At 47.7% G+C, this 24,045-nt stretch overlaps 2 protein-coding genes across 2 annotated transcripts in view; both read right to left on the bottom strand.

The window, feature by feature from the left end:
- Nucleotides 1-568, bottom strand: part of ric8b (RIC8 guanine nucleotide exchange factor B) — a 56,645-nt gene extending 56,077 nt beyond the window's left edge. The window contains exon 1 of the mRNA XM_052030658.1: nt 225-568. Coding sequence (XP_051886618.1) covers nt 225-323 — 99 coding nt within the window. The 5' untranslated portion in view covers nt 324-568. The remainder of the gene's footprint in view (nt 1-224) is intronic.
- Nucleotides 569-18,836: 18,268 nt separating this feature from the next.
- rfx4 (regulatory factor X, 4) overlaps nt 18,837-24,045 on the bottom strand; it is a 66,232-nt gene continuing 61,023 nt past the window's right edge. Inside the window, 2 exon segments of the mRNA XM_052030785.1 lie at nt 18,837-20,252; nt 20,254-20,327. Coding sequence (XP_051886745.1) covers nt 20,057-20,252; nt 20,254-20,327 — 270 coding nt within the window. The 3' untranslated portion in view covers nt 18,837-20,056.

Raw genomic sequence — 24,045 nt, 5'->3', positions numbered from 1 at the left:
GGGAGGGGGAGGGGGAGGGGAGGGGAGGGAGGGGAGGGGAGGGGGGGGAGGGGGAGGGGAGGGGGGTATCGGGTTATGGGAGGAGGTATCCGGGCCCCGGCTCTGTCCCGGGCGGCTGCGGCCGACGGGAGGCCGAGGGCGGGCCGTTGATCCCGTTCCCCACCGGCCGCCGCCGCTCCGGGCTCCAGTGCACGGCAGCCCGAGGCCTCGGGCCCGCCACTCACCTGCCGGTTGAATCCCCGCAGCTGCCGCTCCAGCTCGGCCTCGCCGCCGCTCTCCAGCGCCGTCAGCGCCGCCTCCACCTCCCGCTCCATCGCCGCCATCCCGAGGCCCCGGCACAGCCTGAGACTCGATTTGCAGCCGCTCCCCACACCGTCCCGCCCACCGCCCTGACCCCTCACCCGGCGGCCCCGTCGCCCCGGCAACCGCACGGGCGGGGCCTGCAGGATGGCGAGGGCGGGCTGGGTGAGGGTGAGGGTGAGGGAGGGTGCAGGGGGTGCGTGGGTGTCTTGGTGAGGGTGCGTGTTGTCAGTGCAGAGTGGCTGGTGTTGACGGTGGGTGTAGGGGAGTGGGGTGGGTGAAGGTGGGTGTGGAGGGTGGGGGGGTGGGTGACGGTGGGTGTGGAGGGTGGGGTGGGGTGGGTGAAGGTGGGTGTGGAGGGTGGGGTGGGTGAAGGTGGGTTTTGGAGGGGGGGGTGGGGTGGGTGAAGGTGGGTGTGGAGGGTGGGGTGGGTGAAGGTGGGTGTGGAGGGTGGGGTGGGGTGGGTGAAGGTGGGTGTGGAGGGTGGGTTGGGTGAAGGTGGGTGTGGAGGGTGGGGTGGGTGAAGGTGGGTGTGGAGGGTGGGGTGGGGTGGGTGAAGGTGGGTGTGGAGGGTGGGGTGGGTGAAGGTGGGTGTGGAGGGTGGGGTGGGGTGGGTGAAGGTGGGTGTGGAGGGGGGGTGGGGTGGGTGAAGGTGGGTGTGGAGGGGGGGTGGGTGAAGGTGGGTGTGGAGGGGGGGTGGGTGAAGGTGGGTGTGGAGGGTGGGGTGGGGTGGGTGAAGGTGGGTGTGGAGGGTGGGGTGGGTGAAGGTGGGTGTGGAGGGTGGGGTGGGTGAAGGTGGGTGTGGAGGGTGGGGTGAGGTGGGTGTGGTGGGTGGGGTGGGGTGGGTGAAGGTGGGTGTGGAGGGTGGGGTGGGTGAAGGTGGGGGTGGAGGGGGGGGGGGGTGGGTGTGGAGGGGGGGGTGGGGTGGGTGTGGTGGGTGGGGTGGGGTGGGTGAAGGTGGGTGTGGAGGGTGGGGTGGGGTGGGTGAAGGTGGGTGTGGAGGGTGGGTTAGGTGAAGGTGGGTGTGGAGGGTGGGGTGGGGTGGGTGAAGGTGGGTGTGGAGGGTGGGGGTGGGGTGGGTGAAGGTGGGTGTGGAGGGTGGGGTGGGTGAAGGTGGGTGTGGAGGGTGGGGGGGTGGGTGAAGGTGGGTGTGGAGGGTGGGGTGGGTGACGGTGGGTGTGGAGGGTGGGGTGGGGTGGGTGAAGGTGGGTGTGGAGGGTGGGGTGGGTGAAGGTGGGTTTGGAGGGGGGGGTGGGGTGGGTGAAGGTGGGTGTGGAGGGTGGGGTGGGTGAAGGTGGGTGTGGAGGGTGGGGTGGGGTGGGTGAAGGTGGGTGTGGAGGGTGGGGTGGGGTGGGTGAAGGTGGGTGTGGTGGGTGGGTGTAGGGGAGTGGGTGGGGTCAGTGGGGGCCTCAGTGGGGTTGGGTGTTTGAGTGGAGGGTGGGTGCAAGATGTGCGGTGTGTGAGGGGTGGGTGTGGGGCATATGTGTGAGGGTGGGTACAGGGTGGGAGAATGATGTTGGGGTGGAACCTGGCTGAATTGGGGGCAGGGTGTGGAGTGGGTGAGTGCCAAGTGCACAGTCAGAGGGGGGTGTCAGTGGGGGTCCGGGTAGGGTGGTGAGAGTGGTTGCAGGGGGATGGGTGAGGGGTGAGTGTAGGGTGGGGGTGTGTGGGGAATGGTTGCTGGGGGCAGTGGGTGGGAAGCTGGGTGGGGGTATAATGTTCAATGACTGGGGTGTGTTTGGGCCTTCATCAGTCAGGGCATTCAGTATAGGAGCTGGGACATCGTGTTACAGTTGTATAAGTTATTGGTGAGGCTACACTTGGAGCACTGTGCACAGTTCTGGTCACCCTGTTATAGGAAAGACGTGGTTAAACTGGAAAGAGCGCAGAGGAGATTTACGAGGATGTTGCCAGGACTCGAGGGCCTGAGTTATAGGGAGAGGTTGGCCAGGCTGGGTCTTTATTCCTTGGAACGTAGGAGACTGAGGAGTGACCTTATAGAAATGTTTAAAGTTATGAGAGGCACAGATAAGGTGAACAGTAAGGGTCTTTTCCCCAGGGTAGGGGAGTCCAAAACTAGGGGGATAGATTTAGGATGAGAGGGGAAAGATTTAAAAGGGGCCTGAGGGGCAACTTTTTCATGCAGAGGGTGGTGAGTATATGGAACGAGCTGCCAGAGGAAGTGGGTGAGGCAGGTACAACAGTATCACTTAAGAAGCACTTGGATAGGTACATGGAGGGGCGGGGCTTGCAGGGATATGGGCTGAATGCAGGAAATTGGGACTAGCTGGGTGGGCACTGTAGTTGTCATGGACAGGTTGGGCCGAAGGGCCTGTATTGCTCTATGACTCTATGAGAGAAAGGGATGGTCGCCATTTTGAGACATGAGGGGTGGGGATGTATTGGCATGGGTCATTGAGCATTGTTGAGGACAAGGCATAGAACAGTACAGCCCCTGAACAGGCCCTTCAACCCAACATGCCTGTGCTGACCATGATGCCTGCAATATGGTACCTATCCCTCCATCCCCTACCTGTTCATGTGCCTTCCAAGTGCTCCCCCACCACCCCTGGCAGCCTGTTCCAGCACCTACCTGGTTTAAAAAAAACTTGCCATGTAAATGATCTTTAAACTTTCCCTCTCAAACCTTAAACATTAGCCCTCTTGTTTTTGATACCCCTACCATGGGGATATGATTTTGACTGTTTACCCTATCTGTGCCTCTCATAATTTTATAAACTTCTGATCATCCAGAGAAAACAACCCGTTTGTCCAACCTCTCCTTACAGTTAATACTCTCTAATCCTGGTGAACCTCTTCTGCACCCTCTCCAAAGCCTCCATGTCCTTCCTGTAATGCGGCAACCAGAACTGCACACAGTGCTCCAAATGTGGCCTACCCAAAATTTATATGATTGCAATACCACTTCCCTGCTTTTATATGCAACACCCCCACCAATGAAGGCAAGCATGCCATGCACCTTCTTTACCACCCTATCCATTTGTGTTGCCACTTGCAGAAAGCTATGGACTTGCACCCCAAGATCCCTCTGTACATCAATGCTCCTAAGTAAGGGTCATGCATTTACTGTATACTTTCTTCTTACATTTGAACTCTCAAAGTGCAAATCTCACATTTTTCTGGACTAAACTCCATCTGCTATTTCTCTGCCCACATTTTCCAGCTGGTTGATATCCTGCTGAATCTTTTGTATCCACCACTCTACCAATTTTGAATCCAATTTACCAAATCTCCATGGATCCCATGTGCCTTAATTTTCTGGATCAGCCTACCATGAGGGACCTTGTCGAAAGCTTTATTAAAGTCCATGTATGCAACGTCTACTGCCTTACCCTCAGCAGTCATCTTTGTCATCTCCTCAAATGACTCAATCAAGTCTGTAAGACATGGCCTCCCTGAACAAAGCCATGCTGACTGTCCCTAATAAATCACGCTTTTCCAGATATGAGCAGATCCTATCCCTAAGAATCTTCTCCAATAATTTCCCTACCATTGATGAAAGGCTCAGCGGCCTATAACTTCCTGGTTAAATGGGGGGACAACATTGACTATTCTCTAGTCCTCTGGGATCTCGCCTGTGGCTAAAGACGATGCAAAGATCTCTGTCAAAACCCTAGCAATCCCTTGCCTATCTCAATCACCTGGGAAAGATCCCTTCAGGCCCTGGGGATAATCAGGTGGGATTTGGATTGGGGTATAATTGGGAAGGGTTATTAAGAGATTTGGAAGCAATGGAGATGGGATGGGGAGGAGTGAAGGGGGAGAGGGGACATGGAGGAATTGGAAAGGTATTTGAGGGATTGAGTAAGATTTGCCTCTGCTCCCATTCTGTGGAGGTGTTGAGGCCAGTGTGACTCACAGACACTACAACAGATGGGGCAGGCAGGTAGTGAGTTCCTTCTGATGGTTCTCCTGGGCTTCCATGTGCTCCATATGAGGGGATTTGAGGCACAGTGCCGTCCTTCTCCACTTTTAGTTGTCATGGGCAAGGGATTCAACACGGTTTTAAAAACATCCTTACTCATTTTCTTTATCCACCTAGTAATCCCTGACTGTAATGGAATTCGGAGTACAGTTCCTGGTGTCAGGTGTGTGAGCAATGTGGTCTGTCCATCAAAGCTGACTGGGTGTAATTAGAGCCTCTTTGCTGAGATGTAGATCTGGGAGAGGATGAGGATGTTGGTTTACTTTTTCTACCAGTAGGTTTGGAGAATTTTTCGGAGATAGGATTGTGCTTTCCTCGACAGAAGTTAGTTGATGCCAGAGAGGTATACAGCAGAGCCGAGATCATTGCTGCTTGGTGATCCAAGTGTTTTGCACCAGGTTTATAAGGTGGATTCTGTCCTCCCAGAAACACAGTGATTATGACATCTACCATGCAACAACTACAAGCAAAATGTAGTGAGCAGATCTACCTCACAAAATCCTTTAACTCCAACAATCAAGAAGGTCTGTGGAACATTCTTAAATTTGGCTGCCCACAGAAATGGGCTTGCAAACCGTGACCTTATCTTTTACCACAATGTTACTCCTCACCTCCAACAGGCTTTCCACTGTAGTGGAGGCAGCACCGGAGAGACGCCACCCTCACCAGAGAGACGCCACCCTCGCCAGAGAGATACCTCCCTCACCAGAGAGACACCCACCCTCACCGGAGAAACGCCACCCTCACCGGAGAGATACCTTCCTCACTGCCTCAGCAAAATCCTCCAGATCCATGACAGGATACAGGAACCAATGTCAGAATTCCCTCACGGGCCAACATTCCCAGCACTGACATTTCAAGTTGAGCCAGGATTGAGGGAAATGCCAGACCATGAGGTTGCAGATTGCTCTGCAGTGCAATTCTGTTTTGTTGTCAATATGTCTAAAGTATTTAATTCAGATCATCCTCTTGTACTTCTCCATTTTTAAAACCTCCTATTTCTGAAGAAGATAAGAATGGCTTGATGAAAAGAATAGCAGGGTCCATCTGGTGTATCTACTGGATGTCCTATGACAAAAGAGTATTGGCCAATCCCAGTGATCAATTCCTATCAATGAGTCTCCAATCGAACCAGGCGTGAGGTGATGTAAAAGTCTGGTTCACTAATGTCTGTCAAGGAGGAAACCTGTTATCCTTACTCAATCTGATCCGTATGTGACTCCAGGCCAACAGCAATGTGAAGTGATCAGTTAACAGTCAACCACATCACTGTAAGTCTGGAACTAGCTTGAATGGGCTTCTTGGTCAGCATGGACTAGTTGGGCTGAAGGGCCTGTTTCCGTGCTGTATGACTCTATGACTCAAAGTGGCCCAGCTGGTCAGTTGCTTCAAGGGGCAATTACTGATGGACAATCAATGCTGTCTATGCCAGTCACCTCCACATCCCACGAACAAATAAATAAAAGTTCCCATTGCAGGAAAACTTTGGGAATGGGAGTTCCAAGCTCACCTGCGTGTACTCTCACACTCCATTTTCCACACGTCATGTTCCTAATACTGCATGATACTTCAAATGCATGTATTTCTGGAAAAGGTTATTTCAAAGTAATGAGAAATGTCACTAATCTATGAGTGATTAATCTGTCCGTCTATGAGAGGCATAGACAGGATAGATAGTAAGAAACTTCTCCCTAAGGTAGAGGTATCTAAGACCAAAGGTTTAGAGGGGATCTAGGGAAGGATTTTTTCACCCATAGGGTGGCTGGAATCTGGAATGCACTGCCTGAGGGTGTGCTGGAGGCAGGTGGTCTCACAACATTTATGAAGCATCTGGAAGAGCATTTGAATTGTCAAGGCATCAAAGATAATGGACTAGTGCGGTAAATAGGATTAGTATAGATGGGTGCTTGATGGTCAGCATGGATGTGATGGGCTGAAGGGCCTGTTTCTCTGCTGAAAGACTGTGACTCTAAATGCTCAAGTCTTATTTACAATACATAAGCTATTATCCAAACTGAATCTTAAATTCATTTGATTGCCCAGATCTTAGAGGTCTTTTGAAACTGCATTTCAGAGCAAAGGTCATTGTAAAACCATTTCAAATATCTATGACAAAATGCAGAAAAGCAAGTTAGAACTAAAGAACTGAAAGTAGTATCACCCTATCAAGAATGTTCCCTGTGCATAAATATTCACCAGGAAATCTGGTGAAAAGTTATAAACAACCCTGTGGGGCAACAGCTTTCAGAAAAAGGGATTGATTCCAGTTGCACAGTGCGTGGCAGCCATTTCTGGGGACGAGGGACATTTTGTAGAAATTCTGGTAGTTTACTGCTGCACACAGCATCTTCTGCTGCTGTGTGACTGTGGGGGGAATCAAGCTGATGTAGTTTACAAACACCGCTCCCATCACTGCTGGATCCTTCCTACTACACTGAAAAGAGGGAATTTCTGTCTGGATAAAGGGAGCTTTGGAATCTTTGTAGCGTTGCCAGGGATGTGGATTGTAGATGCTGGTACAGAAATATAGTGTTATTTCTATCAAAGAGAGGTGGGAGATGGTTGGAAGGGGTGCAAGCGTGAAGTGCATTAATTGAAGAGTTGGCACCAGTTGCCATGTTGCTACTAATTGCTAGAAACTGATTTAATTCAAGACTTGAAACAAGTTGAAGTGGTTTATTCATCTGTAAACACCACCTTCATTTTAGACAAGTTTTTAAAGTCGTTTTGGGTCACACTTGAAATGGATGGATGGATGGAAGCACGACTGACTGCACATTCATGCCATGCCCTTGTTCTAGCTCTCCACTATTCTCCCCTCTCCCCCTGCACATACTTTCCCCTGGGGGTGACTGAGGCTGACACTGGACAGCTGAGCAGTAACAATCCTTGGCCTGATGAATACTAACAAGGAAAAGAAGAGAAAATTAAATTAATTAGCTTGACAGGAATTTGAATGCAATTTTGTGCTCCTTATCGCATCCCTCAGGACCTGAAGGACCACACTGCTGTCAAGTGACTCCTCTTCCCATTACCCTCAACAAGCTGAAATCCAAGGTATTTGGACCAGGGGACTTAAGCACTCCAAACACAGCCTGGCTTTCCCGCACATCCTGCCCAACCATTCTCCCTTACTGCTGCCTTCTCAGCTTCTACGGAAAATTTGTCAGCATCCTCTTCCTGAGTAAATCTCGATTGTATTCTGTCCTTGCCCTGGACATCTCAGCTACATCACTTTCTTCATCCCCAACCTTCTTCTTTCTTCCCTCTTATTATTTATCTGCCGGCCAAAGGATTTTTGGATTTTTTTGGTTAACTTCCCATTCTCTTTTCACCACTCTCACTTTCCATCTTACTGTATGCTTTGAGGCTCTTCAAGTGCTCATTCAGATACTGTTTAACATGGGCTGGGTTTTCTGTCTCACATACTCCAGGCACCAAATTCTGGCCCCACCACACATTGAGTTAATGTTTCCTCAACTCCTCTGTCATCTTTCTTCCAGATTAATTTGATTCACTGCCCCTAATTATTACCTCTCTGACAAAGGGTGTTTGACCTGAAACATTAACTCTGTACTCTCCCCATAGATGCTCCCTGAGCTGCTGAGTATTTCCAGTATTTTTTGTTTTTATTTCAGATCTCCAGCACTGCAGCTTTTGCATTTCAATTAAGTATCCCTTAGTTTCCTTTGTTCTGAAAAAAAACAACCCAGTCCAGGCAGTAAATAATTCTCCAGCCCTGGCCACATGCTCCTAACTCTCTTCTGGACCCTCTCCTAATGAATTCACATCCTTCCTGTAGTGTGCTGAACACAACTGTACACAGTGCTTCAGGCGGGGAATGGGGGGGGGGGGGGGGATACAGACCATGTGCAAGCAGATGGAATTAGATTAATTTGTTATCATAGCCACAGACATGATGGGCCAAAGGGCCTATTCTTGTGCTGTACTGTTTCTGTGGAGACACAAGAGACTGCAGATACTAGAATCTGGAGTAACAAACCACTCTGCTGGAGGACTTACTTCAGTGGTAGACAAATTATGGAAAAGACTCTTAGGGACAGGCTTTATGAGCATTTGGAGGAGCATAGGCTGATTAAGGACAGTCAGCATGGCTTTGTGAGGGGCAGGTCGTGCCTCACGAGCCTGGTTGAATTCTTTGAGGATGTGACAACACACATGGTGAGGGTAGAGCAGTGGATGTGGCGTACATGGACTTTAGTAAGGCGTTTGATAAGGTTCTTCCCCATGATAGGCTCATTCAGAAGGTCGGGAGGCATGGGATCCAGGCAAACTTGGCTGTGTGGATTCAGAATTGGCTTCCCCATAGAAGACAGAGGATGAACATATTCTGCTGGAGGTCCGTAACCAGCAATGTTCGGGAGGGATCTGTTCTGGGACCCCTGCTGTTGTAATTTCTATAATGACTTGGATGAGGAAATGGAAGGGTGGGTTAGTAAGTTTGCAGAAGACACGAAGGTTGGTGATGTGTGGATAGCGTAGAAGGTTGTCAAGGGTACAACGGGATATCGACAGGATGCAGAGCTGGGCTGAGAAGTGGCAGATGGAGTTCAACCGGGAAAAGTGTGAAGTGATACACTTTGGAAGGTTGAATTTGAAGGCAGAATACAGGGTAATGGCAGAATTCTTAGCAGTGTGGAGGAACAGAGGTATCTTGGAGTCCTCCATTGATCCCTCAAGTTGTCATGCGTTTATAGGGTTGTTAAGAAGGCGTTAGTAGTGTGTTCACCTTCATTAGTCAGGGAATTGAGTTCAAGAGCTGCCAAGATAATATTGCAGCTCTATAAAACCCTGGTTAGACCACACTTAGAATATTGTGTTTCAGTTCTGGTTACCTCACTATGGGAAGGTTTTAGAGGGATATGGGCCAAATAGGGCAAATGGGACTAGCTCAGATGGGCATCTTGGTGGGCATGGACCAGCTGGTTTGAACGGCCTGTTTCCGTGCTGTGTAACTCTGTGATTGAGAGTGCTGTGTAACACTGATTGAGTTGATTGGACCTGTGCCGTCTGAAGTTTAGAGGAATAGTGAGCTGATCTTACTGTAACCCCCAGGATTACGAGGAGGTAAACACCATAAGGATGTTTCCCCGGCAGGGAATTTAGAACCCAGGGGATCTTCTCTCAGGATAAGGATCAGCTATTCAAGAATGAGAAGTTTCTCCTCCTAGGATGGTTGTGAATGTTTGGAATTCCCGACCCAGAGGGCTGTGACGCTGAAGTATTTGGTGTGTTCAGTGCTGGGACTGATGTGTTTGCTCTATCAGGGAGCCAAGGTTAGCAGGAGTGGGGGGAAAGGCAACTGACACTACGATCCCATCAGCATGATGTCACTGAATGGCAGAACAGGCCTGAGGGGCCAAATGGCCAACTCCTGCTCCTGCTTCTTCTTTTGTCAGACTGTTGTGATCAGGATTGCAGTACCTGAAGATGCAGTGAAAGCAGATCTAACAATAACCTTCAAAGGGGAATTCAATATAAACACATTAAAAGGAGACATCTATAGATTTACAGGACAAGGCTGTGGGATTATTTGGAGAGCTCTTTCATAGTTCATAGAATCATAGAACAGTACAGCACAATACAGGCCCTTCAGCCCACAATGTTATGCTGACCTTTAAAACCTCGCCTAGGATTATCTAAACCCTTCCTACCACATATCCCTCTATTTTAAATTCCTCCATGTGCTTATCTAGCAATCTCTTGAATTTGACCAATGTAGCTGCCTCCACCACCACCCCAGGCAGTGCATTCCATGCCCCAACTACTCTCTGGGTAAAAAACCTTCCTCTAATATCTCCCTTGAACTTCCCACCCATTTCTTTAAAGCCATGCCCTTTTGTATTGAGCGTTGGTGCCCTGGGAAAGAGGCGCTGGCTGTCTATCTATTCCTCATAATATTTTGTACATCTTACTGTTACACCTACAGTTAGTACCAGCTTGGAGCAGAGTAACCTCCATTTGTGCTATGTGATTTGATAAACATTGTATTCTACACAGGAGAACCAAGACACGTTTGATGGGTACAGACCAGCTCAACAAATAGATCATTTTTGTAGAGACCAGGTGGGATAACAGAGCATCAAATAAGACCAAAGTCATTGCAAATAATTGTTGATTCTGGAGTTGAACTGGGTGGGGGCAAGAACAGGTAGAGTAAGGGCTGAACAGGGCGCAGCGAGTGTGGTGATATTGGAAAGAGTCTCACTGAAGTGCACTTGCTTCAGATTGTGGTTTGTGTTTGGAGTTTACACTACTTTGTAGAAGTTGTATCTATTGTCACAGGAGACCTGCCTGAACTCCACGTACAACATTCCTGGATGGGCTGGTTTTAACACCAAATTTCAAGAAAATTCAACTATATAAAGGTTTAAGATCATCGATCTTGGTGCTGGACACACTGATGAGATTAGTGTACTCCCCATTGTAATTCTTAGCTGTTGGACAAATCTGATTTATTGGCTGCTTTATTGGATTAAATCTTTTAACAATTCAGCAGCTGCATTATTTTAAGGGTTTGCTTGAAAAGATGTTGGATTAGTGCTGGGTTGAAGGGGGAAGTTATAATGAGTTGCACCTCTGATTAGTGAAGTAACACTGCTTGTTTTGTGCCGTCCACACTGTGTGCCTTCCCCTTGTGCAAACCTTCGAGCGGTGTCTGGCTGTGAGCTTCATGGATTTGTGGGTCAGTTTTAACCGATAGACTAGGTCTTGTGTCAAAGGTTATGGTATTGGAGGGCATTGACCCCACCAGCAAGAGACAGCTTGCCAAGAGCATGAATACATTCCACCTCATGGACTTTCATTGCACAAGGCCCCTTGCTGGGTCCCTTTCACACTCTGCTAATAAACTCTCTCGCATTTCAATGATGTTTGAAAATAATGATCTTCACACTGCATTAAGGCTACCCCATCTGCAACTCACCAAATGTAAAACTCCACAGCCCAGCAGTGAAACATGAACAGTCCTTACACAGCACACTCAATCTTACAGCCACAGCAAGACTGCTGCCCACCTTTGTCAAGGACTTCTTTACTGCCAAGTCCCTGGGAAGCATGTTCACATAGAGATGAAACCCCAGCGCATGCTAACATGAACCCAGGCAAGAATGAGTGAATTCTAGTTCACCAATTGCACTTTCATATTCACCGTGGAGCCTAACGTTACCTGTACAACAAGTACTTGTTTAAAAATTATACATAATGCACTTAAACTCTTGCAAGAGATTTTCATTTTGCTTCCTTTAACTGAAACGTACAGTTCTCAGCTGTGTTAGATTAAGATTCACAAAATAACATTTGGGATCCTCTTAATTCAAATGACCTGATCACATTTCAGCATCTTTATTGTGTCAATTATATCAATTAATTCAAATTATTGGAAATTCCAATTTTTAGTGCAAAATTTATAACATGGCATAGAGTTATACAGCACAGAAACAGGCCCGTCTTCCCACCCTGTTCCCACCCCACATTAAGCTCCCAATTACATTTTATTCTCTCCACTTTTTCGTCAATTTCCTGTCACCTACACACCAGGAGTAATTTACAGTGGCCATTTTACCTATCAACCTGCATGTCTTTGGGATGTGGGAGGAACCCGGAGCACTCGGGGGAAACTCCATGGTCACAGAGAGAACGTGCAAACTCCACACAGACAGCACCAGAGGTTGGGAGTGAACGTGGGTCCTTGGAGCTGTAAGGTAGTGGCACTACCCACTGCTCCACTGTGCCTCCCACTGATTTCATTGGATTTATCAACTTCCATTACACAGCAGGGGATTGAGATTAATTTGGAACGGAGTCTGACAAATTTTTAGATAGATCAGAGGACAAAAGTTTTAGGTTGAAATGAGGTGGTTGGAATCTGGAATGCACTACCTGAGGGGGTGGTGGGGGGAGAGGTTTCACAACAGTTCAGAAGCATCCGGATGAGCACAAATGCCAAGGCAGAGAAGTCTACGGACCAAGTGCTGGTCAATGGGGTTAGTGTGGATGGGTACTGGATGGTGGGCATAGACATGGTGGGCCGAAGGCCCTGTTTCTGTGCTGTGTGATTTTAGAAGTCTATTTATGGGAATGTTTAATTCTACCATTTAACATAATAATAAATGAGAGAATGTGTGGAACAAAGATTTTCCGTTTATTATTTACTCACTGGAGTTTTCAGGTCTGGAGAATTTGGTTCTGAAAACTTGTTAATGACTTTCATCAAGTACTGATAAAGTCTGAAGCAAGTGTTGCCCAACAAGCTTAGAGTAGAAAATTAATTTGCTGCCTTGATCCCCACTCCTTCAAGTCTCCTCCTTATCCACCTGTGCGTTAAATTTTCGGCACTGCACCATCAAACGTATATCCAGTAAACAATTCCTACAGGACACAGCTTTCTCTTAAGTCAGTCTTACTTTGTAAAAGAGACCGGAAAAGGCAACTCTGTAAGAACAATAAATAGCAGATCGTGTCTGTTAGCAAATGGAGAACCTCACATAGTGTTCACTTCACAGCACAGCATCTCGACGTAAACAATCTTCAGAGGGCGATGTTCTACATATTTTTGTCGCTGTTATCAGCAGGAATGTCCCAGAAAGAAAAGAATAAAATATAAATGTAATGTTTGTCAACATTGATGACTGGAGTGCAGAAATTACCATAAAAACCAAAAGCTGCAGGAAATCCTCAGCAATTTCTGCACTGTAAATCGAAGAAATTGCAACACTGGAAATCTAGAATAAAATCTGAAAATGCTGGAAACACTCAGCGGGTCAGACCACATCTGTGGGAAGGGAAACAGGGATGATGTTTCAGGTCAGTTGAAGGGTCTTCAACTTGAAACCTTAACTCTGTTTCTCCTCACACAGAAGTGGCCTGACCTGCTGAGCGTTCTGGGCATTTTCCCTTTTTATTTTAGATTTCCAGCATCTGCAGTTTCTTTGACTGGCAGTGCAGAAATTAAATTAATTTTCATAGTAGCTTTAATGTAACAAAATGTCAGGAGGTGTTACCAATGGAAAATGCGCTGTCAAGCCTCAAAACTAACAACAGATATTCATTACAATTAGGTTCAAATTAGCTGGGTTTTGTGTACACAAATAATGGTAAAATGAACACATCTTTCTTTTAATAACTAAAAATGTTTTCTAGTGAAGTCAGTCAATGTTGGAGCTACTGTGCAGACCACATCAGCACCTGTAAAGAGTAAAGAGGTCAATGTTTCAGTGTAGCCCAGTACTGGCTGAGTAACGGGCTTTCTCTAAAGCGTTTAATTATTTTCTCTGCAATCATTATCCTTCTTGTGCACTTTCAGCATTTTCCGTTTCTGTTTCACATCACCAATATTTCACATCTCTCTTTAGTTCAGAGAGATAAGAGTGTAAAATGTTTGGCTGGTATGCACTCCGATGCTCTGGCACAAATTAAAAGCTTCAGTGTATAAGCTTAGCTGGCATTCAGCAATTGAATTTATCTGCTTTATGCTGGTAATTATTTGGTGAACAGTACACTTTGAATTGATTCCAAAGGCTTCAGTATTGCGACTCCCACAAACTGTCCATCAGATACAACCTTAAAAGACTGGCATAATTAGAAGATCCAATAGACATTTTACAATCCTGCTTTTTCCTTTGTGATTAATTAGAATTAAAGAAGTAGATTTGTTTCAAAGCATGTGAATGAACTGACGGACATCTATTAGGAGTGCCTGGGAGTCTGAAATGAATCATGGATCTTTGATCCTGGTAATGCAAAGATTTGCAGATCTGTTAGTGAGGATCTTTTACCCTTTGCCATATGTTTCGGTTGCTTACTGTCATTTCTGCAGATGTATTGTGCAGTGTTTGAATAGCTCATTCTGGGGCCAGTTCCATATAGTCACTCATTTCATAATCAGAATCTGAAGCCCACATCTTAAAAGTTGCTCTGAAATCTGTTGAAATAAATAACCTTCTCTCACGGTAACATTCCTCTAATAAATAACGTGATGATTCTGTGGTTACTGTGCTCTTTTATTGATGCAGTAGTTAAGTGAATATTTCCAAGGAGAAGTTGAAAGTGGCTGATATTTAGCTGTTGATAATTTCTAAAAATTAACTAAACAACAAATATTCCAGGTTTCTCTGTATTCACATCAAAAACTTGTAAAAAGAATAAATCTCAGAATTATTAACGGGACCCCCACCTTCTCATCGTGCCCCTTGTCTCCTCGTGTCTCCAGAAGCTGTTTGTTTTAGAGGCAGTCATCGTAAACTGACATAATCTGTTGCACCTCCATGGTGTCACAGAGTCACCCAGCACAGAAACAGGCCCTTCGGCCCAACACGTCCGTGCCGACCTTGTTGCCCATCTACACTAATGCCACCTGCCTGCATTAGGTCCGTATCCTTCTATACCTTGCTTATTGAAGTACCCATCTAAATACCTCTTAAACGTAGTGAGTGTATCCGATTCCACCCCCTCCTCTGGCAGCGAGTTCCAGATGTCAACAACTCTCTGTGTGAAAAACTTACCCCTCAGAACCCCTTTAAAACTTCTTCCTCTCACCTCAAACCTGGTTAATATCCTTACCATGGGAAAAAATTCTGACTATCTATCCTCCCTATGCCCTTTACAATGTTATACACCTCCATCAGATCACCCCTCAGCCTCCTTTGCTCCAGGAAAAACAAGCCCAGCCCGTCCAATCTCTCCCCATAGCTAAAGTCCTCCAATCCAGGCAGCATCCTGGTGAATCTCCTCTGCACGCTCTCCAGCACAACCACATCTGTCCTGTAGTGTGGTGACCAGAACTGCACACAGCACTCCAAGTGCAGTCTAACCAGTGTTTTGCAGTGTTCTGTATAAACATTTGTCTGACTTCAAGATATCAGCGACCGAATATCAGAGTTGGCTCGGTGGACAACACCTTCACCTCTCAGTCAGTGGTTCTGGGTTCAAACATACAAATGAGGCCGCTCTGCTTCCACCACTCTTTGAGGTGGAGAGTTCCCAAGACTCACGACACTCTGTGAGAAAAATATCTTATCAAGAATTCTTCTCTCTCTGCCTTAAAATACCACTCCAGATGTCTGAACATGATGGTACCAGTGCATCACTGCTGCCCTGCAGATCATGAGAAGTTTGCAGCTTCTCCATGCAAATAATCCCAACGTTGTTGTTTCACAGGGAGCCCATTGAGTCCCCACCAATTCCCAGCTGTCATTTTCTCTGTGGCCATGAAAATTATTTCCACTCATGTGCCTTCCTGGACTCCTGTCCAAAGCCCTGACTGACTCCGAATCGTGTCACTCCTGGGCATCACATTGTTGGAGAGATATCAAGCTTTGGAGAGGGTGCAGAAGTGATCTACTGGAATGATTCCTGCGGTGAGGAGAGATTGGAGAAGCTGGGGTTGTTCTCCCTGGAACAGTGGAGGTTTGATCAGAAAATCAAAGAACATTTGTAACTGCGATGATGGTGGAGCTCAGTGTGCGAGAGCTAAAGGTAAGGCTGGAGAATTTGCAAACACATTCAGTCACAAGTGCCGGGCGAATGATCCACCTTGGTGAGTGATTTCTGCCAACAACACAAGGCCTTTCCACCGTCTACAGGCCACGTCAGGAGTGTAATGGAACACTCTCCACTTGCCTGGAAGAGTGCAGCCTCTATAAATCTCAAGAAGCTTGACACCATCCTTAATGGGCACCCCATCCAGCACCCTGAACGTTCGCTCCCTCCACCACCAACACACAGTGGCTGAAGGGTGTGCCATCTGCAACAGCCCCTCCCAGACCTGTGACCCTTCCCACCAAAAAAGACAAGGCCAGTAGGAGCCCCCACCGGCAGGTCCTCTCCCAGTCCCACACCATCCCAGCCTGGAAATGTTGTTCCAACCAGCTCGAAGTTCTGGAAGTTATTCCCCATCACATTGTGGGGGCACCTTCACCAGAAGGACTGTGATGGTTCACGGAGACTCTTCACCTTTGACGTGGTAATTAGGGATGTGTGATAAATGCTGCCCTGCCATTGATGTCCAGATCCTGTAACTGAATAAAGCGCTCAGTGAACCCTGTGCTGGGATCCCACTGCAGCAGTGTCAGGTGAACGGTGTGAGGTCTCCAAAAAAGCAGGAGGATCAGCAGGTCAGGCAGCATCTATAGTGAGAGGAACAGAATTAACGTTTCAGGTCCTCAATCCTGATCTCACTTTGCTCTGGATTTGCCTTGGGCCGACAGTATGGGGTTGCTCCAATCACAGAATCCATCTTCACATAAAATCAGCAGGACCCTGACTCTCGGACTGTGCTCAACACTGGGGCTAAGGGAATAAAGTTTTACGAAACTGATCATCCTACAATATAAGTAAACCCCAAAAATGTTGTGTTTTCTTATACCTGAAATCATTTGCATTGTTTAATACATTGCAGAGGGCAATGGAATCCAGGCTAAGTACCAGCAGCCTGTCTGAGAGAGCGCATTGGGGATTTTTGATCCAACTGAGTCTCCCTCTGCCAATAAAATCAGTCTCCTAAATTCTTCATCTCACCTCAGACCTGCCCTGATCACCGCAGTTACATTTAACTAGTACACTCACCTTCTCATCAAGTCATATTAATTATTTGGCATTTAGACACATTGGGTTAACTCAAGGTCTGAACTTTCTGAATCCAGTTCCATTAATATTCCTCAGAATTCCTGGACGTGGTGGTGTGACAGTTCTGTGATGGTGCGGTATGGTGTAATGCTGTGGCGATGTGATGTAACAGTGTGACAATGTGACAGTGTTGTGGTGTAATGCTGTATGTAACGGTATGGCAGTGTTGTGGTGGTGTGATGTGATGGTCTGCCGATGTGGCAGTGTGGTGGTGTAACGGTGTGGCCATGTGGCAATTTTGTAGTGTGATGGTGTGCTGTAATGGTGTGGTGATGTGATGTAACAGTGTGGGGATGTAGCAGTGTTGTGTGTGGTGGTGTAATGGCGTGGTGTAACGGTGTGGTGTAATGGTGTGGTGATGTAATGGCGTGGTGTGACGATGTGGCAGTGCTGTGGTGTAACGGTGTGGTGATGTAATGGTGTGGTGTAACGGCGTGATGTAACGGTGTGGTGATGTAATGGTGTGATGTAACGACATGGTGATGTGGCAGTGTAGGCCAAAGAAGTAGGGAACAGGAGGAGGCATTCAGCCCCTCAAGCCCTGCTCCACCATCAGTAGGATCATGACTGATCCAACATTCCTCATCTACTTTCCTGCCCTCTCCCCATAACCCTCGACTTCCTCGCTTATTAGAAATCTACCTCAGCTTTTAAAACACACAAGGACTCTGTTCCCGCAGTTCTCGCTGACGAGGCCCAAAGGACCTTATAATTTTCGATGTTGCCTCTCACTCTTTCAGTGAGTAGACTGCCAACCTGTTCAACCTGTGCCTGTAGGACGATTCCTCCACCTCCAGGATCATCCTGGTGAACCTTCTCAATGAAATGATGTCCTTCCTGAATCAGCAGGACCACGTCCGCAGTACCCTGGATGTAGTCTCACCAGTGCCTTGTGCTGCTGCAGTTAAGACTTGTGATGTTTAGCCATTGGGACAGAGACGAGATTGGGAATTTGAATTCTGTGGACAAAACATTCTGGAAAAAAGTCAAGGTTGTGCTTCCAGGGAAGGAAATCTGCCACACTCACCTGCCCCAGACAATCCCAACTCCACACCAACACTACCGACCCTCTGAGACCACCCAGTGACTCTCTTCAGTTGCATCAAATTGCAACCAGTGGTCGATAGGTGTGCAGTTACCCGACTGCTACAGGTAGACAATAAGTACCAGTCTCACTGTGACACCACAGCCAGAATGGGCCTTTTAAATCACCATGCCTCTATCTGTAGATAATCTGAAAATTTGGAAGCGTTATTTCATGTCTCTGATAAAAATGGCAAAGATCCAAAACTAGTCCCGGGGACTTTGCTTCCCAATTCAAGGACAAAGCCTGTGTGTATACGAGGAGAATGTTACACAGCAAGTTGTTGTGACGTAGAGGTCAGTGGAAGCAGATTCAACAGGAACTTGTGAAAGGATAAATATTGGAAGGGGGATGTTACAGGCAAGGGATACAGCAGGATACCGGAGAGCCTTTCAAAGAACCGGCAGGGACACTGAGGGCCAAACGGCACCCTCGGTGCTGTCTCATTCTATGGTTCGTCTATTCAAATGATCATCAATAAAATGCTTTCTCCACCTTGGGCTATCGAAAGCTTGCTGATTGTAAGTTGGGGTCAGATGTTTTACCAACAGACTGAGAACAGGGAAGGCAGCTGACAAGCAAGATCTGCCACTGGGCAGCAGCAGGACCACATTATAAGGTGCATCTTCACCTTGTCTCCTTGGGCAAGTTCAGGTGTTCCTGAGAATGGAGCACAAAGCCACACGTTCTGTTTACCACACCGGCTGTGCAGTTGGCCTAACCTGGGACATCATACCTGCCTCGTCTTTCTCACCCAGAACAGGTTTTTGGCAGAAAACTTTGAAGAACAGTCATAATATTAATAGAAGACTGAACAAATTTTTTAAAAAATGTATTTGTATTTTGAGAATGTTTTGCCTTCATATATCTTGGACATCTGTACAAATAATACTATGTACTTCAGATTTATGCACAGTCATAGTTACCACACACAGTGCTAGCAGTGCTTTCATTTACAAAAAAACTAGGGTTTCTTGTGTTATTTTTCAATTATCCTCCTTACCCATAGGGTAATATGTCCATATAACCTGCTGAGTGCATTTTGTAATTGCAAAACAATACAAGGAAAGAACTATGTTAATTAACCAGTGTACAGGTGCACACTAAGGGACGGGCTAGAGACAAGTTATTCAACAAGCTGGTCTGTCAAGGTACAAGAGAAAATTAGATCAGCATTTTCACCACAAACACAACATAGTTTCTAAGGCACAGCTCTGAGTATCTGAAGGGTTCCTGTTGCTATGTAAAGAAGTGAAATTCTCCACTCCTCACAGTACTGTACCTCTTGTTGCAGTGGTGTAGTGCAGCACAGGTCCCAGATCAGGAGGGAATACTGCTGGCCTTCAGGAGATAAAGACAGGTGCACCAATCTGCAATGGTCCTACCAGTTCAAAAGGCTCCTGGGCATCAGGTAAAGCTGAGCACTCCCTACAGTTATCAGCAGGTCAGCCAGTCCTGGTCACTGGGTCTTACGTGTGGTGCAACTTCTAAAGCAGGGTCTTGACCCGAAACATCGACAATTCCTTTCCTCCCACAGATGCTGCTCAACCTGCTGAGTTCCACCAGCAGATTCCTTGATGCTCCAGTCTCCTGTGAAACCTCTCCGTCCATGACCAGGGTTTGGAGCCAGCTGGTGGTACCTGCTGTGCCCTGGGAATAGATCTGGGGAGGAAACTCCTATGATGTGGCAGGCAGCTGATGGAGAGTAGGAAATACAACATGGCCCAAGGTGGGGACGAACATTGCTCCCCATCACTCAGTGTGGAGCTGATCAGATTCCCCCTAGACTTCCACTTCAGACATGTTGGAAATTCCAGAGAGGTTCCAGAAGATTGAGGATGAGATAGACAATGATCTGTATAGGCAGCTCCCAGTGTAGAGCATCTCGTTTACAGGTTGCGACTTCCCTCAAACTCAAGGCAGGGTCTCTGGGAAGCAAGGAGAGATTCCTGTTTGGAGCATCCTCTTCAATCCTTCAGGGGCCAGCGGGAGAAGTGGTCTTGCTTTCTTTGAGCAGTTTTCCAGTGGCCGTTCCCCAGTGGAGACATTAGGTCTAGGCGCAGTCAACTATTCCCCTCAGACTACTTGGCCCAGCCTGTGGATGCCTCCCCGTTGATGTAGGCAAAGCCGGGGAAATGCTGTGTGTGTTCGTACTCAGCACTCCTGCGGGGAGCCAGCGGGGTGTACATCTCAGCCGCGCTCCCGTACCGTGCAGAGTGCATGGAGGCACTGGCATAGCAGGTGTTGGCCGAGGGCATGCGGTCCAGCGCGGGGTCACGGCTGTGGTCTGAAGCTGGGGCTGCTGCTCATCAGGCAGGGCTCCATCCGTGTGCTCTGCCCGTTGAAGGGATACTGTGAAAGGCAAGCAGAGGATTAGCCCTGTGCCAGGTCCACACCCAGGTCCCCGTCCAGCAGAGCATTAACCCTGTCCCAGGTCCACACCACGGTCCCCTTCAGCAGAGGCATTAACCCTGTCCCAGGTCCACACCAGGTCCCCGTCAGCAGAGCATTAAACCCTGTCCCAGGTCCACACCAGGTCCCCGTCAGCAGAGCATTAACCCTGTCCCAGGTCCACACCAGGTCCCCTTCAGCAGAGGCATTAACCCTGTCCCAGGTCCACACCAGGTCCCCTTCAGCAGAGCATTAACCCTGTCCCAGGTCCACACCAGGTCCCCATCAGCAGAGCATTAACCCTGTCCCAGGTCCACACCAGGTCCCCGTCAGCAGAGCATTAACCCTGACCCAGGTCCACACCAGGTCCCCGTCAGCAGAGCATTAACCCTGTCCCAGGTCCACACCAGGTCCCCGTCAGCAACTGTCCGCCTGTTACTGGTGGTGACAAAACCTGCAGCGAGGAGGCAGTGGAGGTTTCACTCAGCAACCTCTCTCGTAATGAATGCTGCAGTGTGGTGCCTGAGTCCAGGCACAGCCCAGCTCCCCTCAGAACACCAGGGTTTCAGGTCCTGCTCCTGAGACCTGGAGCAAGAATAAAGGTTAGTGTCCCAATGTAGGACTGAGGGAGGGGCAGTACTGAGGGAGGGGCAGTACTGAGGGAGGGCAGTACTGAGGGAGGGGGCAGTACTGAGGGAGGGCGGTACTGAGGGAGGGGGCAGTACTGAGGGAGGGGCGGTACTGAGGGAGGGGCAGTACTGAGGGAGGGTCACACTGTGGGAGGGGTGGTACTGAGGGAGGGTCACACTGTGGGAGGGGTGGTACTGAGGGAGGGGCAGTACTGAGGGAGGGGCAGTATTGAGGGACTGCTTCCTGTCTGATCACTGTTATTGGTGGACTGCTGCACTGTGGGAGGGGCTGTCTTTCTGATGTGACTTTGAACCAGGACTTCTTTGACTCTCTTGACGATATAGAAGAGCCGGCTGGGAGATTTTCCCAAGCTACTGTCCAGTATTAATCAATCAACATCACAAACTGGTGTGTGGGAGCTTGGTGTGCCAGATGCCGTATTTTCCACATTACAACAGAGACTTCATTGGATCGGTACTTGATGAGGCATCACATGTAGGAGTACAGACCCAGTGCTGAAAGTAACCTAACTTGGCCAGTTTGTTCACAAAGAGCAACATGCTGTCTTTCTGTGAGGTACATTTCAAAAGTACTTGATTAGTTGTAAACTTACTGTAAAATTTTGCAAGAAATCCTGAGGCCATGAACATAAAACGTCTTTTACTTTTCTTTAGATGCATCATTTTAATGTTGTTTATGTCTGGTTAAAGAATGTCTCTCACCATTCTAAAACCCACGAGATTTGCTTATTTGCTGAGGTCAGTAAATAAATTCAAAATTACGTTTCTTTTTAATAGAATTTACATATCAGTCCAAATAAACTCTGAATTCCATTTTTAAACTCCAAAACAAATGATGCCCTTAATCCCACCTAATGAACAAGGAATATTAACAAGGACACCCTTACAGGACCTGTGACAACTCTAGGGCCCTGCCTCCACTCCCAGTCGGTTTTCAAACTAATGCCCCCGGCTCTTCTATATCGTCACAAGAGTCAAAAGAGTCCTGGTTCAAAATCACATCAGAAAGACGGCCCCTCCCACATTGACATGATGCCAGTGATATATATTAATGGTTCAGATGGAAATATCGGTGGTCTGAATCGTTACTTTGTCGATGGTGGAGTTGCAGAGAGTGAGGAAGGTTGTTAAATGATACAACAGGAAACAGACCAGTTGGGAATCTGGGCAGAGAAATGGCAGATGGAGTTTAATCCAGACCAGTGTGAGGTGTTGCACTTTGGGAGATCAAACATAAGAGGGAAGTACAGCCAGTCCCTGAGTTACCTAAAGGTTCCCTTCCAAAGAACTGTCTGTAAACTGATTTTCCATAAGTCAGAAATGAACAATTTCCCCGAAAACTAAGATAAAAACCCATTGCCGGAAGTAGTTGAGCTTTCTCTTCCTGATGTACTACTTTGTATTCTCTCAGAACTGCACCGCCAACAGCTCCCCATACCCTATCGCTCTGCACACACTCTGAAAGTTCTTCCCTCTCACCAGATATCTTCTATGTTCACCCCAACACCACCTATAATTAAACTAGTGCAACATGTCCCATAACCAGTTGTTAATGAATACCACAGAACGTGTTAATATTATCTGTTAGGATAACAAAACATTCATGGCAGAATTTGCACAAAGATGCATTTCTGTAAGTCAGGTTTTCCATAACATGGGGAGTCCTGTAAATGGCAGGACCCTGAAAGCACTGATGTACAGAGGGATCTTGGGGTGCAAGTCCACAGCTCCCTGAAAGTGGCAACACAAGGGTGGTAAAGAAGGCGCACGGCATGCTTGCCTTCATCAGTCGGGGCACTGAGCATGAAAGGCATGTTGGTTAGTCATGTTGCAGCTGTATAAAACTTTGGTTAGGCCACATTTGGGGCACTGTGTGTGGTTCTGGTCGCCCCATTACAGGAAGGAGGTGAAGGCTTTGGAGAGGGTGCAGAAAAGGTTCACCAGGTTTGGACAGTATTAGCTATAAGGAGAGGTTGGACAAACTTGGATTGCTTTCTCTGGAACATCAGAGGCCGAGGGGAGAGCTGGTAGAAGTTTATAAAATGATCAGAGGCACAGACAGGGTCGACAGTCAGTCTTTGTCCCAGGGTGGAAATGTCAAATGGTAGAGGGTGTAGATTTAGTGTGAGAGGGGGAAGCATAAAGGAGATGTGCGAGGCAAGTTTTTTATAGAGTGGCAGATGCCTGGAACACTCCCAAGGGCTCTATCAATTACTACACATGTCCTGCATTTATGTGACTTTCCATAGAATCATAGAACCATAGAACAATACAGCACAATACAGGCCCTTCGGCCCACCATGTTGTGCTGACCTTTAAACCACTCCTAAGACTATCTAACCCCTTCCTCCCACATATCCCTCCATATGCTTATCTAACAATCCCTTGAACTTGACCAACGTATCTGCCTCCACCACTACCCCAGGCAGTGCATTCCATGCCCCAACCACTCTCTGGGTGAAAAACCTCCCTCTGATATCTCCCCTGAACTTCCTACCCATTACTTTAAAGCCATGCCCTCTTGTATTGAGCATTGGTGCCCTGGGAAAGAGGCGCTGGCTGTCCCCTCTATCTATTCCTCTTAATATTTTGTACACCTCTATCATGTCTCCTCTCATCCTCCTTCTCTCCAAAGAGTGAAGCCCTAGCTCCTTTAGTCTCTCCTCATCATCTGTACTCTCCAATCCAGGCAGCATCCTGGTAAATCTCCTCTGCACCCTTTCCAATGCTTCCACATCCTTCCTATAATGAGGCGACCAGAACTGGACACAGTACTCTAAGTGTGGTCTAACCAGAGTTTTGTAGAGCTGTATCATTACTCTGCGGCTCTTAAGCTCGATCCCACAAATTATGAAAACTAACATCCCATAAGCTTTCTTAACTACCCTATCCACCTGTGAGGCAACTTTCAGTGATCTGTGGATAGGAGCCCCCAGATTCCAAAATGCTTGACTTCATATGTTGAGGTTAAATTCATCTGCCAACACTCACTCTGTTTTCCAGCTGATCTACATCTTGCTGTAGCCTTA

The sequence above is a fragment of the Pristis pectinata genome, chromosome 15, assembly GCF_009764475.1.
Source record: "Pristis pectinata isolate sPriPec2 chromosome 15, sPriPec2.1.pri, whole genome shotgun sequence".
Classification (NCBI taxonomy): Eukaryota; Metazoa; Chordata; class Chondrichthyes; order Rhinopristiformes; family Pristidae; genus Pristis; species Pristis pectinata.
The sequence above is the reverse complement of the archived record's forward strand: the minus strand, read 5'-3'. Positions and strand labels throughout refer to the sequence as shown.